The sequence below is a fragment of the Miniopterus natalensis genome, chromosome 17 (genome assembly GCF_054644295.1).
Source record: "Miniopterus natalensis isolate mMinNat1 chromosome 17, mMinNat1.hap1, whole genome shotgun sequence".
Taxonomy (NCBI): Eukaryota; Metazoa; Chordata; class Mammalia; order Chiroptera; family Miniopteridae; genus Miniopterus; species Miniopterus natalensis.
Window position 1 is genome coordinate 44,903,268 of NC_142097.1, and position 18,282 is coordinate 44,921,549.

General features: G+C 55.7%; 1 protein-coding gene across 1 annotated transcript in view; it reads left to right on the forward strand.

Moving 5' to 3' along the window:
* The window catches only part of RPTOR (regulatory associated protein of MTOR complex 1), a 98,368-nt gene that overhangs the window by 25,076 nt on the left and 55,010 nt on the right, over positions 1 to 18,282 (forward strand). Inside the window, exons 3-5 of the mRNA XM_016206316.2 lie at positions 2,902 to 2,984; positions 12,789 to 12,947; positions 15,699 to 15,845. Of these exons, the coding sequence (XP_016061802.1) occupies positions 2,902 to 2,984; positions 12,789 to 12,947; positions 15,699 to 15,845 (389 nt within the window). The remainder of the gene's footprint in view (positions 1 to 2,901; positions 2,985 to 12,788; positions 12,948 to 15,698; positions 15,846 to 18,282) is intronic.

Below are 18,282 nucleotides of genomic sequence, written 5' to 3' on the forward strand. Positions count from 1 at the left end.
GAAGCCCAAGGCTGGCGGTCATCAGGACCCTGCGGGATGTCATTCACTGGCTGCCTCATCAGCAGTAACCTCGCTGCCAAACCCTCGTCTCCTGCGACTCAGAGCCCATGGCAGCACCTTCCTCTTGACTCGGGATTCCCTGGGAGCCCACATGGCTCAGTGCAGAGACACTCGCACCATCCCCACACCTCAGGGTGCCAGAGGGAGCTGGAGCTACTTCGTGCGTCTGCGTGCCCACCCAAGGGAGGGGCCAGCCGGGGGCAGCAGCTTCACCTGGCTGGAGGTCTCCAGCGGGCATCCATAGCAGAACCCCTGACAGTACAGAGTAGACACTGAACATACCAGCAGTGGCCTGCGTGGCTCCTGCCTTCCCCGGGGTGGGGGGAGGTGCGGGGAGCTGTGGGTGGTGACATTTCACACCCCCGGAGACCTTGGTGCCTCTGCTCTGGGACAGGGATGGGCAGCTGGGGAAGTGCCGGGTTGTTCCCTCTGTTCTGTCTGTGGACAGCGTGTGCATGGACAGCGTGCACGTGGCCCACACGCAGGAGCAGCTGCCTGCAGAGGCTCGGGAGTCAGTGCTTGAGAAGTGGCACGTTAGGGTTCCTGGTGGTGACAAGGACATAGCCAGGACAGACAAGCTGACAAGACACCGAGCTGCTCTAAGCGAGCATGTGGCCTCTAGGGTACCCGCTGTCTCCTGCTGTGGCCGCCACTGCCCAGGGAGGTGCTGACTGGGAACTCCTGCCGCAGGCCCTTAGAGCCACTGGGCACCTCCCCGCCTTACCTGTGCAGAGCGACGTCTGTGGACAGGACAAGGCTGTACTTTCACACGGCGTCCCAGCCATGCCCCCACTCTTCTGAGCCATCCGCTCCCAGTGTCTGCTGGGCGTCCGCACAGCACGGGAGTGTGGGGGCGAGCTCGGTCGTCAGCGCGGGTGGGCCGTGAGGAAGGCTCTGAGCTGGGGTATTACCGGCAGGTGGTGCTGCCGAGGCTCCTGGCTCTGCCCTCGGGCGCAGGACCGTGAAACGCCTCTCACTATACGCTCATTATGAACTGCGTGCAGCGACGTTACACTGACGTGAGACGGAGCCGTTAAAAGCCATGTCTGGTTTCAAAGCAGCCCTCTGCCGTTATGCATTTTCTCCATTAAAAATTCTGTGCTCAAGGTCACTCAGCTAATTAGCGGCAGAGCCCTTCAAAGTCACGCGGAGAAATTTGCGCTTGGTCTGGCAGACGGCACCCCGTTAATAACTCAATTAACAGATACGTATGAAATGGCCACTAAGTGCAAGCTGCACGGAGCTGTGAGCTCTGTGTGTTTCACTTTGGAGTTGTGGTGACGCGTAGCACAGACAGGAGCCTGCTGCTAACTTCCCGAACCGGTCAGACTGTGGGCGCGTCTGCTCCTCGGCTGGCCTGTGACGGGTGGGCCGTGGCCTTTACTTCCTGCTCACTCAGGTGGCAGCTCAGCTGCGGGTCCTTAGTGCCCTTGAAGGTGACACCAGGTTCCTGAGGTGTCGACTCTAGCAGACTCACCGTCTTCCTCAGATGAGGCTGTCTGTCTGTCTTTCCTCCTTTTGTTGGCGTTAGGCTCCAGCCACTGAGTCTGTAGCATCTGTGGGATGAGGGCCCTGCGACCGAGGAGTTGGGTGGGGGCTGGCCGGCTGCGTTCATGGTACCTCACCTTCACCCGAAGGAGGGACAGGCGCCCGTAGGGCCTGGCAGGCACCTTCTAGAAGGCGGACGGAGTGGCCGTCACTTCAGGGAGAGTGACTGGCGGTTCCCATGGCCCTGATAAAAGCCGAGCCGTTAGACTGAAGTGCAGAAGATGCACACGTGTAGCTCAGCGAGCTGCTTCCCAGCGACAGTGAGGGTGACAGTCCCCTGTGGGTGAAGAGCCGCTTGGAGGGCGGGAGAGACGGGTGCAGTTCAGTCTGCCCAGGCACAGGCTTGGGCTGTGGTTTCGGATCCACGTCTCAAGTAACCGTAGCCTGCTGTCCGGGTTTGGTGTCGTATCAAGGATGACGGCTGGCCGTGCTCACTTGGGGAGGCTGTTTAATGTCAGTGCTGCCTGTCGGGGAGGGTGGGGGGATTCTCCTCAGGAACATGAGCTGCAACCACAGATCGCAGCAGGCGGGTGGGCAAGCAGGTGGGAGGGCCCAGCCGGCCCCTGCTGAACCAGCTGTTACAGAAATGGCAGAACGTAAAACAGTGCTATTCTTCTCATTATTTTTTGAAAAAATAGTCATTTTTCATAATAAATATTTATGTTCAATGTAATGGGTTTCTTATTTTAAATGAGTGTATAAAGAAATAATTTTTAAGTGTTTCATCCAAGTTTCGAGCACAGTGAAGGCTCATAGACACAGCAGGATTTGGAAGCTCATAGAGCTCCTGAGACCAGACTCAGCGGCAGAATTGCTGGCTGGAAGTGACTTGCTCTAGAGCCGCCCCTGAGATACATGGGCAGACCTGGAGCATAGCTGTGTAGTCGGATGTCCCATCCTTGCCCCTCGGCGTCTTCCCCTCCCCTGTGCCCAGGAAGCTGCGCTGCGCTGTGCTGGCCACCCCGCATGGTGTTGGCGGGCAGATGCATGCCCGAGGCTGTCCACACACGAGGGAGCCAGCGGAGTGCAGACCACCGGGGCCCAGGGGCACAGAGGACAAGAACAGTCCTGGTGCCCCTTTGATGAGCCCAGTCTCCCCTGAAAGGCAGGGCCCTGGGGCGGGGAGCCCACGTGGGCACCTCAGCAGCACTGTCTGCTCAGCACAGACGAGCCTCAGGTCCTGTGTGTGGTCTCTGTCGGGGTGACTGAAGTGAACGGGTAGGGGACTGTGAAGGGGTTTGGCAGTGGAGGGTGGGCACCCGTAAAGACCTCTCTCCTCTTGTCGCTCCTCAGATCCGCTCTCGATGGGTCCTCAGAAGGCTCTGGAGACCATTGGCGCCAACCTGCAGAAGCAGTACGAGAACTGGCAGCCCAGGGTAAGCCCCCTGCTTGCTTGCTTACGGGGAACCTCGATTCCTTGGTTTCAGACAGTCTGAGTCCAGGCGGGAACTTCTGAAACCATCACCCTATAATCCCGAGATCTGACCCCTGTCCCCACATCTCCCCTTTGAGTGTGTCATGAACTGACCAGTCTATTATTTTGCCCACGTTTCCCCCGGGAATCTTTGGAAAAGAAACAGTATTTCCCATGTTCTGTTTGATCATGGTTTTATTTTGCCCAGGAAGTGGGTTTTCAGTAACTTCCCCGCAGCTCAGCTAGTTAGAGCTGTTTCTCCATCTCCACTTTTCCCACAGAGAACCGAAGCACTTGGCATCAGGGGTGGCGCGTGCCATGAGCTTTCTCTTTGATTACTGTCTTCTGTTGCTTGCTTCTTACAGTTTGCCGTTTTTATAGAAGAGTGGTGTAGAGTGTGAGAACTGTGTCAGAGTGACTGTAAGATCTTAAGTTATTTGTAAACCCGCCCCCAGACCTATTTCCTGTAGCCTTTCTCTTTAGCTGGCTTGAGGATTTTAATAGAAAATTCAAAATTTCAGGTGTTTCTGGAGGTGCCTCTCCATTCTACTCTGGGCGATGGGCTGGTTCTGGAGTCACCTAAGGATGCGATGAGGAGGGTGGTGGGCAGGTGGCCCTGCCCCGGCCTCCGGAGTCTCTGCCCCTCCTCTGCCATCAGCCTCCAGGGAGCAGGCGGCCTAGCGCCCTGGGGAAGACTCGCCTGCTTGAGCTTCCGTTTGTGAATCATTCACCCACACTGTCGGGAATTAGGAATTCTTTGTGCATCACTTACATTCTGAGTGAAGAGAATGGCTGGAAATGAATTGGTTCCTGCCTGAGAAGGGCCTGCCGTCGTTTTTGCTCACAATGCTGGTGACTCATGTTACGCCGCCTCTGTGTCTTGGGGTGTATACTCTGCTTTTGCGTTTCTAACTCATCAGGTCAACAGTGAGGGAGTCTTGCTCCTTGGAGGCCACTGCTCAGTAGGGGTTTGGATCTGTGCCGACAGGCCTTTCTCCAGTCACATTGTTATCTCCTGATGGTTCAGATCAAAACCCAGGAGCCTTTCTCTTGGGAGAGCAGTTTGGGGTTGGCTGGGGACCAAGAGATGTCTTGGTGGTGCATTACTTTAGAAACGCACCACCTATTTCCTGTAGCCTTTCTCATCGGCTGGCTTTAGGATTTTAATAGAAAATTAGAAAGCTGAGCTGCTGGGGTTATCAGTAGAAAATAGTTTCTTTGAAGATTTCCAGGGATTCCAGAGCCTCAGCCAGGCCAGACAGCACTTCTGGGTGGGTGGGTGTCACAGACCAACCTTTCACACCACTTGTGACAATACATGCAGGTGACGTCAGATGACATGGTAGCATTGGCATCTAGAGGATGGCGAAGGGGCACCGTTCACCCTGAAAGAGCGCCTTTCTGAGGAGCCGAGTCTGGCTGTCTCCCGGGGCTGCTTGTTTAGTGGAGACGCAGCCAGACTCAGGACTTCGGCTGTGCTCTTCCCCGAGCGAGGCTCCACCGCCCCATCCCAATACTCTCTCCCTTAAGGAGTCGCCACTCAGGGTGGTACATGCTGACTGCTGGGATCTGCAGAGTTTTCTGGAAGCTGGAGTTGATTACTCTGGCTTCATTATTAGTTTAGCTCGGTAGACACCAGCTCATTCACACTGGCTGGCACAAATGCAGTCTTCTGAAGCAGGATCTATTATTTGTTGTTAAACCTGAATTTCTGTCTAAGAGCAGATCTCTCTCCTGGCACCCGGAAGAGGCGTTTCCGCGTACGGCAGGCAGCATTCATGCAGGGACGTGACTGCGGGTCCCCGGATGACAGTGCAGAATCACACACTGGACCCGGACGCTGCCTCCCAAGAGGGGAGGGCAGTGAGCTCGGAGAGGGCCGCAGTGCTCAGGGGACGCTAGCCAGGGAGCTCGGGGAAGTCGGTGGGGTTGCAGGATTGATCTGCAGTGTGATTCTGTGAAGGAGGGGAGAGCTGGATGGGCTGGTTTGGGGGAATGTTTCAGATTATCAGACTGAGAAAGAGGTGCAGGTGGGACGTGGAATTGCAACAAGGCAGCAGCAGCCTGGGAAGACGCAGAGCCACACGGTGAATGGTTACTATTTTCTTTCTGAACCACTGCATTCATCTTTAAGTAGATAAAAATGTTTCACGTTTACTGCTACAAACATTAGTGGGCCTTGTCTGTTTCAGAAAGGAGCCCAGGTGATGGGCGGAGCAGGGTGCCTGCTGCCTGGCTGATGGCCACGGTATACACCCTGGGGCAAGAGCCCCTCTCTGCCCTTCATGACTTCCCGTTGTCATAGGACGGAGGGGGCCTGGCATCCTGCAGTGTGGCCTCGTGGCTCCGTGTGTGGCCCCCCCTCACACTGCCTCTAGAGTTTGCACAAAACATGAGGCAATTACAAGCTCTGACGTTAGTGCGCACGGCGCCTGCTTCCTCACTGTAAATCAGGGCCCTTTGAAACATCGCAGAGCTGAGCACACATACTTTAGTGCACTCTGCAGGCTCTCGAGTGTCTGCAGTAATAACTAGGAGGATGCGCCACTGTGATGGCACAACAGGGGCGCCGTTAAACTCCTGGCCCTGGTCGAAGCTGCCCACAGACCGGGCTCTGTCCCTGCGCCTGCACCTCAAGGCCCACAAAGTTGGGCAGCTGGGGAGAAGGGGTTTCCGTGAATGTTTTCAGAAATCCTCCCAGGCCCCCACGGCGCCCTGGGTGGGGCCAGGGGGGCGAGGGGGTTCCTGCCGGCTCAGTCCCCTCCAGGAAGGGGGGAGAGTCCGCCCCTGGGACCTCACCAGCATCCTGATGGCCTGATTTTCCCCCTTCCTTTTCCAGCTTTAACTATCGAGACTAAACCTTTGATAAAGGTGATTTGGGGTCAGGAAGGAGTTTAGAAAAACCATGACATGTGCCGGACTGTCAGACCCAGGTTTCCCTTCCAGGCTGATGGAGCCTTTTCTACATAATTTATCAGTTTGCCACTGGCGAAATATTTCTTGTGATTGATCTAAGGCTCTGCCTTATTACCAGGTAGGTATGTGAATTTGTGTTCTGTGGGAGATGGCAAGAGAAACGCCAACTGTTGTTTCAGCTGAAAACCCCACAGTTAAATAAACCCCTCGTTTCTTCGTGAGTCTGCTCTGAAGGTGTCACTGGTGGGAGCAGAAATACGAAGCTGAGCATGTCAGGGGGGATAGGGGGTGGATCTTACTGAGACTTTCTAACCAACAGTCTGCGGCAGTTTAGTGCAGGGTAGTCTAGGCGCTGGAGCCCTTGGGAGATGTAGATGGCACCTGTCTCTGTTCTCTGTTCTCTGTTCTCTCTCCTCTTTCCAGAGGGTGCTCCCAGCCAGAGGCAGGGCCACAGCGCCCTCCAGTGGATGTGCCATTCTCCTGGGGCTGGAGGGCAGATCTAGGTGGGTGTTTCTAACTTACTTGGTAGGGGGGAAATGAGGTGACACTTTCTCTGCCTGCAGGTGTCTGAGGTGCGCCCGGCTGGCGTGGGAGTCAATGTGAGGGGGGTGGCAGATGGGAAATGCCCTTCAGTGCATAACTCAGGCACCTCGTTGCCGGTCTGTGAGTGGCTGTGGGCACACAGGCCATGGAAACAGTTGGCGGTTCTCAGTGGCCCCCACACAGTGGATTTTGCGTCTCAGCCTCTCCCTTGGTCTGTCGAAGTCACCATGCAATTCGGGGGTAGCCGTTGGTTTTGCTGTTAGTTGACAGGTTTGCTGGTACTTTGGGGGCATAGGGTCCTCAGGGAGGGGGTCTGTCTGGGACCAGCTCGGCTCCTCCACCTGGTCCACTAGCCAGGCAGAAGGAATTGTTGCCCTTGGATGTAGTGATGTCACCCTTCCCTTGGGGGTGGACCTGGGGGTTGGGAGCGGCTGCGAGAGCATTGATTTGCCTGGAGGGAGGGGTGTGTGGACAGCAGGTGTCCTTCCCGGGGCTGCTCGCAGCCTTGTGACCCTGGACAGCGGCACCTGCCTCTGGGTGGGAGTAGGGGCAGAGCAGCAGGTGTTCACGCTGGACTCTCCTCACTTCCCCCCAGCATGAAGGCCGAAGTAGACCTGAGATGCTGGGGGAAGTGAGGGATGCTGTAGACCTGAGTGGCAGCTCCGGCTACTGTCAGGATTCTCAGTCACAGGTCGCTGTTTGAGGAGGAGACCAGAGTGGCCACAGGGCTGTTTCCACCTGGGGGTGCTGGAGACCAGTGTGGATTGTCCCTCCATTGTCCTGCCTGGGGTGGCCACCTAACCTTCGTCCCAGTGGACATGGCAGCTCAGCTGGGAGAAGGGCCCTCTCAGGAGCTCGGCTTGCCACCCCTCTTCCCCTGTGCTCTGCTGTCCCCGGGCCAGCCAGCTCCCCTGCTGTCCTCACCTCCCGCTGTCCCTTCCTGTGGGTCCTGAGGTTGGGCTTCACCCACCGTGTTTGTGTTCTTGTTTTTGTGACAAACTGCATGTGAGGGCTGTAGCCACCGGCAGGGCTGCAGCGGGAGCGGGGGGCCCACCGCTCTCATCACCTTGGCTGCTGTGGAGCAGGGGCGGCAGGTGCCTGTCAGCCGCGTGGCCGTGCGGGCGAGGCCGAGGCTGGCCCTCGTGGGTTAACCGGCGGTGCCGACGGCGTCGCTCACCTGCTTCCTGCCTGAGTGTTAACACGGGTCCCCTGACAGGCGTGTTCTTTACCTCCCTGCTTTGGCCTAACGGTGTCCCCTCATCTCTCCCGTCTGCTCCATCGCGCTCGCCTGACAGCTCCCCCGGCCGAGATCCGTGCAGACTGGTCTGTGCTCGGCAACTGCAGGGCTCCTGCTCTGCCCGCCCACGTGCCTCCTGTCGCACCTCCAGAGGCCGGGGCGCCCGAGACAGCCTCCTGGGTGCGGGGTTCAGGTTCTGCATCAGCTGTGCCCGAGTCCTCATGCCAACCCTCTCCCACTGTGCTTCGTGAAAGCAACCCTGTTGTCCCCCCGTCACTCAGAGTGGAGACCTGACCTGTAAATAACAGCCCAAGGGGTGTGAGCCTGGCCTTTGGGAGTGGAGCCTCGGCCCGCATGGTCTCAGACCATCTGCACAGCTGCAGGAGGGGCTGATCCAGTCCAGCTCTCCACGCTCCCGACCTCCCCTTGTCTGGGGTCATGGGCAGGCAGCCCCCCTACCTGTGCAGGTGTGTCCCCCACTGGCAGGGAGCACACCTGGGGTCTGGTGTGGGGAGGGGCAGGGCCCGTGCCTGGCAACCACAGAAGGGACGTGGACTTGTTGAATTTTGGCTTTGCTCCTCCCCAGAGATATAACTGTGAGGTTACCTGTTAACCCTTCTACTGGGGGTTTCTGGGGAGAACGAAGCGAGGTGAAGTGTTCATAGCAGGAGGCCTGCAGCCTGTGGCAGACCCCCCCCCCCCTTTTCAGCACAAGCTGGCACCCAGCCTGCTCAGCCTGCACTCCCTCCTGGCTGGCACGCTCCGGCTCTTCTCGGCTCCCCTCGAGAACTGACCTACTTGAAGTGTGGTATTTTAGAGAGAAATGAGGGCTCCGCTCCATCCCTAACGAGCCTCTCAAGGACTGGCCTCGGCCTCACTCTTCACGTTCCCTTAGCAGGAGCGTCCCGTGTGTGACAGGCTGCAAATGCGGGCCAGGTGCCATTGGGCAAGGACCAAAACAGTGGCGCTGACCTCTGCAGCGTCAGGCTCCCTGTGCTGCACTGGGCTCCCCAGTGAGCCCAGAGGCCCGGGTCGCAGAGCTCGGGGGGCTTGCAGGGGGAAATAAAGTCAGAGGAAGTGCCGGGCTCTGTCAGAAAACGGGAGAGATGGTGCGCAGAGCACGGGACGGGGAAAGTGGAGGTGCCACGAGGAGCTGCCGCCTGCTCGCCATATGTGACTTGAAGAGGTGTCGACGGCACCCAGCCAAGCAGGAAGGTGCCACTGAGGGGGAATGTGACGGGTTGGAAGGATGGCGCTTTTGCTCCCTGGATCTCATCTTCCGGGGACACCGTGGGTCACAGTGGGTCACAGTGGCGTTCGTGCCTCAGGGTCTGCAGAGGCCAACACCCCTTCTTGAACGTCGGGATTTACTAGTTAATGTGCTGCATGGTGGACATTTTTAGGAAATTGGTATAAAAGTGACGTAACAGTTATGTGGCCTCTGTGTCTGACTTCCCCACTGAGCAGTGTTTTCAGCATCCGCCCATGGGTGTATAGTTTTGTGGTTCCGTAACACCGTCGTTCTTGCAGCCGAGTGACACCCCAGTGGGGGGCATTCACGCCCTGCTTACCCACCTGTGGATGGACACGTGGGCACTGTGGGTGGGCTTCTCAGGGGCTTGTGTCAGTCCTCTTGGGTCTGGGCCTGGGAGCGGAATTGCTGGGTCAGATGCAGCTCTGCGTTCCTTTTGGAGGAACCTCCCAGTTCTTTCCACGGGCTGCACATTTCCTGTTTCTGCATCTGTCCCGGGGTCTCCCCAGCCTCGCCAACACTTGCTATTTTCTATGTTATCGTCATAGCCATTCTGTGGGTGTGAAGTCCTGTCTCTGTGGTTCTAAATCAGATTTTCTTAATGACTGAAGATGTTGAACATCTTGTCATGTGCTTACCGGCCATTTGTTCACCTTCTTTGGAAAAATATCTGTTCCTGCTTGTGGGATTAGTAGTGTGGGTGTGTAGGATGTGAAGGCATCTGGATGGGTGAGTGGACAGGTGGGTAGGTAGGTAGGTAGGTAGTAGACAGGTAGGTAGATCTGCCTCCCCAGCTGTCCTGATGCCTGGGTGAACCTGCAGCGGGAGACGAGCCTGTGGCCGGCTCGGTTCCCATTGACCTGGTGGGGTCTTGCCTAATGGTCAGTTTTAGTCACAGACACTTGTCCATTGTCACAGTGAGTGTGGAGCAGCTGCTGAAGGAGACTGGCTTTTTATCCTAAGTCCTCTATATATGCCTTGCACGTAAAAGTCATAATTATTTATTACTTTAATAACGGCAGCTGATTTAAAATACTGCTCCCCACCAGCCCCACCAGGTAGGCAGGGGCTATGGGCGCACAGAGCCACCTGTGACTTCTGCCTCTGGGCTGTGAGGCTTGTTTGCTGTGCACCTTTTCTCCTCTGTGCCCCGTGGTTGTGCCCTGGAGGGGAGGGTCCTTCCTCCAGCCTTAGGGACAAGTGTTCATCACTCTCCAGGGGGGCCCAGCCCTCGTTGGGGAATGATGAGTCTGGGGTGGCGAGGCCTGTGTCTGTAGGGCCAGTTGTACTGACTCAGAGGAGCAGTGGGCGGGAGGCGTGGGGAGCTAGAGGGTCTTTCACAGCCAGCCCTCCCCCTTGCCTTTCTTTACCTGCACCAAGCATCCAACAGCTAAACTTATGAACATTTTAACCCAAGAAGGACAACAAATGGTGAGCAATTAGGTTGTCATCTTAGTAGAAAGAAAATGTTATATTGATTACTATCAAGAAACAAAGGATGAACATCTTGAAAAAATCTGTACTGGCCACACCCAGAACCCCGCAAGGTTACCGAGGGTGGACAGACCACAGGGTGGAAACGACCAGGCGGCTTCGTGCCTGTCAGGTGGCCCCTGAGAACACTGTGACTCGGATAGATCTCCAGGTTCATTCAGCTTTGACCTGCTCTGGGTCTGAGGGCTTTATTCTCTTGTATCCAATGAGGCAGAAACTTGATTAGAAGATGGCACGTTTATATGACGTGCTTGTTAACTGTGAGGTGCCCCCAGAAATGTGCTTTTATAGACACTAGACCGTATTGATAGAGTTTTAATCCTCATTCCTCCCCAAAGGGACAAAAAGCCTTGTGTTTCTCCTGCTCTGTGGGTACCGCCTAGGTTTCCCTCCTGCGCTTTCCCTCATCTCTCCCCCTTTCCTACCCTCCCTTTTCTGTCAATGACAATATCTGAAAGGAAACTTCGGAAACGCCCGTGCTGTTGACGGTGGAGCCCACTCTGACTGGAGCCTGCCTCTCCCGCGTCCTTGTACCCTAATTAAGTGGTTTGCTGGCTGCTCCACATCAAAGACCCCAGTCCCAGGAGAGCCGAGTGGGCACAGTGCCAATGAGGATGCTGCCTGGTCACCGGTGCGCCTGGCCCGCTCGCCTCGCTCCTCGGGAACCTTACCCTTTAAAAGTGATGTAGACACAGAACCAGGAAGCCTTCCTAGGGAGCGCTGGGGCCAACTGTTGGGGAGCCCTCAAGACCATGCTCACCTTCCCTCCACTTCCTGGGGACTCGCGCCTGTTATCACGGGGCCAACCTCTCATTTGGGGGGGGAGGGCTGCTTTCTGTCCAGTGGTTCCCTCCTGGGAGGAACTGCATTTTCTATCTTAACATGAAGTATTAGAAATATCGCACTTGGTATCACCTAAAAAATCACCTTTCTCTAAATTTGTGAAAACAGGGTTTTATTTTTTGCCCCTTCTCCTGGTATGAACTTGAGAAGGCCGCGGCCCTCTCCCTCCGTCCAGCCTGCTGGACACACTAAAGGCTGGGCTTAGAGGGGGCCCTCGGGCAGGTTACCAGTGTCGTCAGGGCGTTGCTGTGAGCGTGAGTGAGGCTGTCCTGATCGGATCCATGCTGGCCGCACTGCCGGGGCAGGACGGCTGAGCCGGGAGTGGCAGATGGGCCGGAGGTGGTGGGCTGTATCTGGTGTTGAGACGGACCCCCGTGCACCTTGGTGTGGGTCAGAGCTGAGGTGTGGCCCATTGATGTGGAGGGTGGGGGCCAAGGGGATGTTGTCCTGCTCACGGTCCTGCTGCAGGAGGCCCGAGCAGCACAGGAAGCTCCCTCCAGGCAGATCCCACTCCACTGCAGCCACATGGGCCACAGCCACCAGCCTACCAACACACATCAAGTGACCAGGTGTCACCGTGGGGCTAGAGGCCACCACTGGATGGAAAGGGCGCTGTGGGCAGTCAGGGGCAGCCTTTCTCTGCTCCTTCCTTGGCCTGTTTCTCCCTCGTTCATTCCTTTATTTGACTCTGTGGCGTCCCCTGAAGCTACATGCGCAGATTTTATGACATCTGGGACCTGGGCCCAGAGGAGCTGTGCCCAGCACAATAGGCAGTATTTTAGAGACTTGCTTTGTCGTTTCCGCGCCCGTCTCCCATTGTCATAAATCCCCAGGCAGGTCGATGCTCCCGCCACCACTCCCGCCCCTCAGTGGCGAGGCCATTACCCCAGCCTCCCCGTTTCCACAGCCGCGGTGGTACACTGACATTTAATTTACTGCTACTCATTTCAGAGCCCTTAAAAATATTAATTAATTCCCACAAAGCCCCAGGAGGCCCATTCCTGATGCCGCAATGCCTCTCCCGCCAGCCAGTAATGCGTCCTTCCGGGCTCTCGGTGAGGAAACGGGGCTCAGTCATCTCTGCAGCCCACATGGGAGGCCTTGATGAAGCCGAGGTCAGGAACAGTGAGCCCCTAGTTTCACTGGCGTCTCTGAGTGATGTGGACCTGGGCCTTGTGTGTGTTTGGGGAACAGCTCTCTTATTTAGGATGTGTCTCAGGAGACCATGCTGGGCAAGCCAGTGCGGCTGGGACTTCACTGCCCTCATGGGATGGCCACGTGGAGGAGGCAGGGTGCAGTGAAGCCTGGCAAGAGCAGGGGCACCTATCACTCCCAGGCCAAAGGCCAGCGGCGTGTGGATGGAAAGTGGAGCCAGACACCAGGAGTGCAGCCTGGCTCCTGCGGCTCTTCAGTGCCGGCTTAGAGTCATGGTCTGGGTGTTCCCCGAACCCGTTTAAGTTTCTTATCTTCTTCTGTGACAGGCCCGGTACAAGCAGAGCCTGGACCCCACGGTGGACGAGGTGAAGAAGCTGTGCACGTCCCTGCGCCGGAACGCCAAGGAGGAGCGCGTGCTCTTCCACTACAATGGCCACGGCGTGCCCCGGCCCACGGTGAATGGCGAGATCTGGGTTTTCAACAAGGTGAGCATGCCAGCCACAGCCTCGAGCCTGTTGGCTCTGGGTCGGCTAGAGCCTGTGGGGCGGTGGGCCCCTTCTGGGAGGCAGACACACTTAGGAGCTGGGAATGTCTGAGGACACCCTCCTGAGCCCTGACCTCCCAGGGCCAACCCCTGCCAGCTCTTAGTAGGGAGGCTCATGGCTGTGAATCTGATTCCTGCTATGGACACAGGGCTGTTCAGACTTTGTTTCCTTTTGGGTCACTTCTAGTAAGTTGTACTTTTAAGCCATTTTTCATCTAATTTGACTTGTTAAATTTACTGGCATGAAATTATTACTACTTCCTCGTCTTCTCAGGGCCTGTGGGATGGAGGGGCCGCCCCTGCACGGGTTGATACATTGTTTCTTCACACCCTCAAGCTGAGACTTGTCCATCTCACCCCTCTTGTTGATACATTGTTTCTTTACGCCCTCTTTTTAAAACAAAAGCAACAGATTTTAGCAACTTTACTCTCTGTTTTACTGGTTGGACCTCTTTATTGTTTGTCCCCTTCATTGACTTTGAGTTTAACTGCTCATCGTCTAGCTTCTTAAGGTGGAAATCTAGATTTGGGTTTTAACCTTTCTTCCTTTCTCTGAGAGATTTAGTGGAAGCACAGCTCTAGTCACATTTCCACAAGTTGTATTTCACTGTTGTCCTGTTTCAATTATTTTTGTTTCCCTTGTGACATCTTAGTTGACATGTGTTATTTAATTTCCAAATATTTGAGGATTTCCCAGCTATCCTGTAACTCACATTCAGCGATCGTATTCTTGGTGCGATTTCAATCATTGCGACTTCCCAGAGTTGTGTGTTTATGACCCAGCATCTCGCCAGACTGGGGAACATCCCTCCTGCACCTGAGAGTTTTCCGCAGTGGCCGGTGGGAGCTCGTGTCACTCGGTCAGAGCGAGGGGTAGTATTGTTCCAGTCTTTATGTCGGCACTGACGTTTTTATTAGAAAGAGTGTAATTGTTGTGTCTGGAGTTTTTTCTGTGAGGAAGTTGTTACCTGTCAGCACTGATGGGAGGTTATTGGGACCTGTGACAGGACCATGGGTTTGTTCCCGGTGGTCTTGCTCTGCGTACTTGAGCTCTTGTGTCAGGCGCGAGCGCATTCAGGGTGGTTTATGGCATCCAAGTGAGCAGTGTTAGCCATGTGGCGCCTTATACACAGCCTTTCCATTTCTCCCCACAAACTGGGATCCCAGGACAGATGAGGCTCTGAGACACGTCCTGTTACGTCACAGTGAGCCTCCAGCACCTGTCCCTCTCCATGTGTCTGAACAGCGGTCTCTCTACAGCCATATGGGGTCCTCCGACCAGATGTGTGGTTCCTGCTCTGTTAGTGATCCATTGGGAGTGTATTGGGGTCCAGGACGGGCCATGACAGTCCGTGTGGCTGTCTGGGCCCAGCTCTGCATGTGGGTCCCCCTGCTCCTATCCTAAATCTGCCCTGGTTTTCTGGGTGTGGAGTCAGGGATGGTTGTTAGATGTTCGAGCCTTGCTGACCGGCTGGTCGCTTCTCTCCTCGGAGCTGAAACACTGCCTCCACACAATCACTGTGGGTCTGCCCGTCTGGCCTCCCTAGTCCTCCCTGTGGTCACCAGAGGTTTAGCGGGTACCTCGTATCTGGTGGTGCCTCGCTCTTTCTTCACCAGACGATGGCCTCCTGTGCTCTGGGCACGTCTCTCTGCACTGGCTTTAGAATCTGCTGTCCAAATTCGTCACAGCAGCCCCTGTGGGTGCTATGCATGGCCAGCGCTGACTTCACAGGCTCGTCAGGGAAGAGTCAGCATCCTCTGAATCCTCCCGTGAACCTTTGCTCAGAGCTCACGCCCACGTGTCCTCTCACAGTGCCCGATACCAAGCAGGCCACTGGGCAGCAGTGATGTGGCACAGGACGTCGGGAGCATGCCCATGCTGCGACGTGCCCGAGCACACCTAAGTCGGTGGCTCAGCCCCGCCTGTCGGGATGGGACTCATACCTGGCGCCTCACTGTGCGCTGACAGAGCCTCTGCTGCCTTGATAAGACTCCCCCGGCCTGTCCGGTCCCGTCATTGGCTCTCTCCCTGTGGCCTCACAGCAGCCCTTCCAGCTACACCGGGGGTGTGTTGGTGCTTCAGCCATGGGGACACGGTCACCTCTGCTGCGAGAGCACAGAATTGATTTCTGCCGAGACTCGCCGCCCTGTTGGCATTCTCGGAGAGGGGGAGGGAGGAGGCCTCTGTCCAGCAGCTTAGCAATGTCTGCGTGAGTGAGGTTTTCACCGTCTCTCCAGTAGGGGGGATATTCTCCCCCCATTCCCCAGCATCCCCGGGGGCCGTGAGTGGAGCGGTACAGTGTGTCCAGTGTATGGTGTAAAGAGCACAGAGCAACTTGGGCTGTTGAGCAGGGAGCAGTGGGACATTGTGACCTTCAGTCAGAGAGAGAAAGGGGGTGGGGGTGGGTGACTACCATGACTCTGCGGTGGGATACGGGGAGGGAGACCCCACATTGGAGTGGACAGCAAGCTGGACCTGGGTGACACAGCAGAGCAGCGTAGGGTGGGATGGACACAAGACAGCCCCCAGACCCGCTCTGCGGGGTCATGTGCACGTGGCCGTCACTATGGGGTGCAGACACAGTTTGGGACTGTCCCATGGATGGGTGCGTGTTGTACCCTCTGAGGCTGCCGCTTTGGCAGCCAGAGGCCTCCATGTGGGTCACGTGCATGCTCTGTGTTTTGTTTCCAGAACTACACGCAATACATCCCACTGTCGATCTATGACCTACAGACGTGGATGGGCAGCCCCTCGATCTTCGTGTACGACTGCTCCAATGCTGGCCTCATCGTCAAGTCCTTCCGGCAGTTCGCCCTGCAGCGGGAGCAGGAGCTGGAGGTGAGGTTGTGTCCTAGGGGGATGAGGGGGGCTGGACTCTATGCTTCTGTCCTTCTCGAGGGGGGTCTGCTCCCAGTGCTCAGGCAAGGGGGGACCCTTAGCAACAGGGAACTTGGTGGGCACGGAGGTGGCTAACGGGCATCTTGTTACGTCTCCGTTTACTGGGTGTCATTTTAAACCTGAATATGAATTAAGTGATGATATTAAGAGTTGGCTTGTGCTCTTCTGGCCTGAGACAGACACGGGAATGAACCCAAATCCTTTACTTTAGGAGAAAAAAGTCTTTAGTTTCACTAGCATTTTTGTTATTGACCAACTTTATTTTATTTTCTGTTTCAATAAAAACAAACAGACAAAAAAGAAAAAACACCCATTAAGCTAAATAGAGAAAACCAGCCAGAACAGCTGCCATCAGTCGTGGTGTCCAGCAGGAGAGCCCGAGAGGCGCTCTGATTGGGAAGACACAGCTCCCTTGGTTGTTTTAATTACCATTTGATGTTTGAATTAGACAGTGAACGCTAGAGAGAGATGGAAGAGGCAGTCTCTGCTGAGGGCCCCCACCCTGCTGCCAGCACAAGAGCATGAGGGTAACACTCTGCAGGCATGAACGTCACGGATCCCAGCTGGTGAAATGCAGGAAATTCCTCCCCACTGATGGTTTTTAAACCAGATGTATGAGCTTCTGGGGGTTCAGGAATGACCAGTGCGACATCTCTCGGTGAAGGCGGGTGTGTCAGCATTGTCTTTGTGCTGTTGAGGATTCATCAGCTGAAACTGTTCATTTCGCTGAATGTGACAGAGAAGATCCCCATCTATCTTTGTGAGGGGAAATGTTTAATGGACTAACTAGTGCCTCACGTAGGAGATGGAGACCTGTTGTCTGAAGTGGCATGTAGATGGCCGTCAGAGCCACCCCATGCATCGTAGGATCTGCTCCGATGGCACCTTCGCTCTCCTAACTACACTGCGGATGAGTCCCGTGTTCTCCCATGGCACCTGCTACTACTTACTGTTGTTCACACATTGTCCTGCACGAACAGTGGAAATTAAAATGATGAGATTGGCGCCCAGCTCATATCTTCATGAGCATCTTAGTCGTTTTATGATCTGCTATCTTCTGCGGCCTCTTAAGGGGCAGGGAGGAGGGAGGAGGGAGGGGTGGCCCAGGGCATAGCACCCCACTCCGGGGCCAGAGCACCCCACCCCGGGGCCAGAGCACCTCTCCCTGTCATTCATGGGACAGTGTGTAGTTTGCAGAGTTTGTTTGCATGGAGCCCCATCACCTGCATGCAGGGGGAACCATTGGGCATCTCTGAACTCTACCTCCGCTGGGCACCCCTACCCCCTCCTCGTGAGTGTGGGAGGACTCCGCTCTGCTCTGCCAGCACCTTTACCATTCAAGTCCTGTCATTCAAAGGCTTTGGGAGACAGAAAAGTGATTTCTCTGCATAAAAAATTCAGGAGCCCTCACCACTGATGGCATTAATGAAATCCCCAGACAAGCAAAGTCTGTCCTCAGTACACTCAACTCCACTGTAACTCAGGTTCTGCTGTGAAGATGCTGCCCTGGGCCCAGAGGCTGCCTCCCCAGCCTTGTAGCAACAGTTACACAATTAATGTGACAATTAATTGTGTCTCTCACCGCCTGCCTTCTTTCGGGGTTGGCAGCTGTAATTTGCACCTGATGTGCACACCTTCCAGGGAGTGGCACAGGAAGCAGGGGCTCAGGTGGTATTTGCAGACTTGGTCTGAGAAGTGAATCACATCTGAAATAAGCTGCCTTTACTCATCTCCTTTAGTCTGTGATTAGTTGAATGTTTCATCTTTGTGTGAAACATAAAAGGAAACAAATTGTCAACCTAAACCCGCAACTGCAATGCACTGTTCGCAGACATGCCTCTCCAGAGTTCAGTCTTTAGAGCTTAATCCTTTTGTCTAATTTCATCTCTTTAAAATATTCAAGAAAGTGCTTAATGTTCTGCACCACAGATCCTGGCCAGCATCCTGGGTTGTGGTGTGGGTGCCCATCAGCTTGGCCCTATTGCTGTCACAGGAGCCCCTCCCCTGCACGTGCCCCCCCCCCCCCCCAGGCTGAAGCTGGAGGACGTGGAGGCCATGGCCAGGTGGCCTGCAAAGTACCCGCGGTGGTTCCGGGCAGTGCAGCTCCTGGTGGCGGCCAGGGAATGGCTGCAGCAGCCTGGCTGGACAGGAAGCCACTCCAGGGGGCAGGCAGGGGAGCAGCTTTTCCTAGCACTGAGGTCAGAAGTAGGAAGGAGGAGCTCGCTCTCGGTGCCTCCTCAGCATCGCACAGCGAGGAATCCTGCATGGCGAGGCCATGGAAGGAAGCTCAGGGCTGGGAAAGGAGATGCTGGCCTGTCTGTGAAGATGAAACAATCCTCCCTGTCGAGACGACAGCCGTGAAGGTCTAACTGGCTTC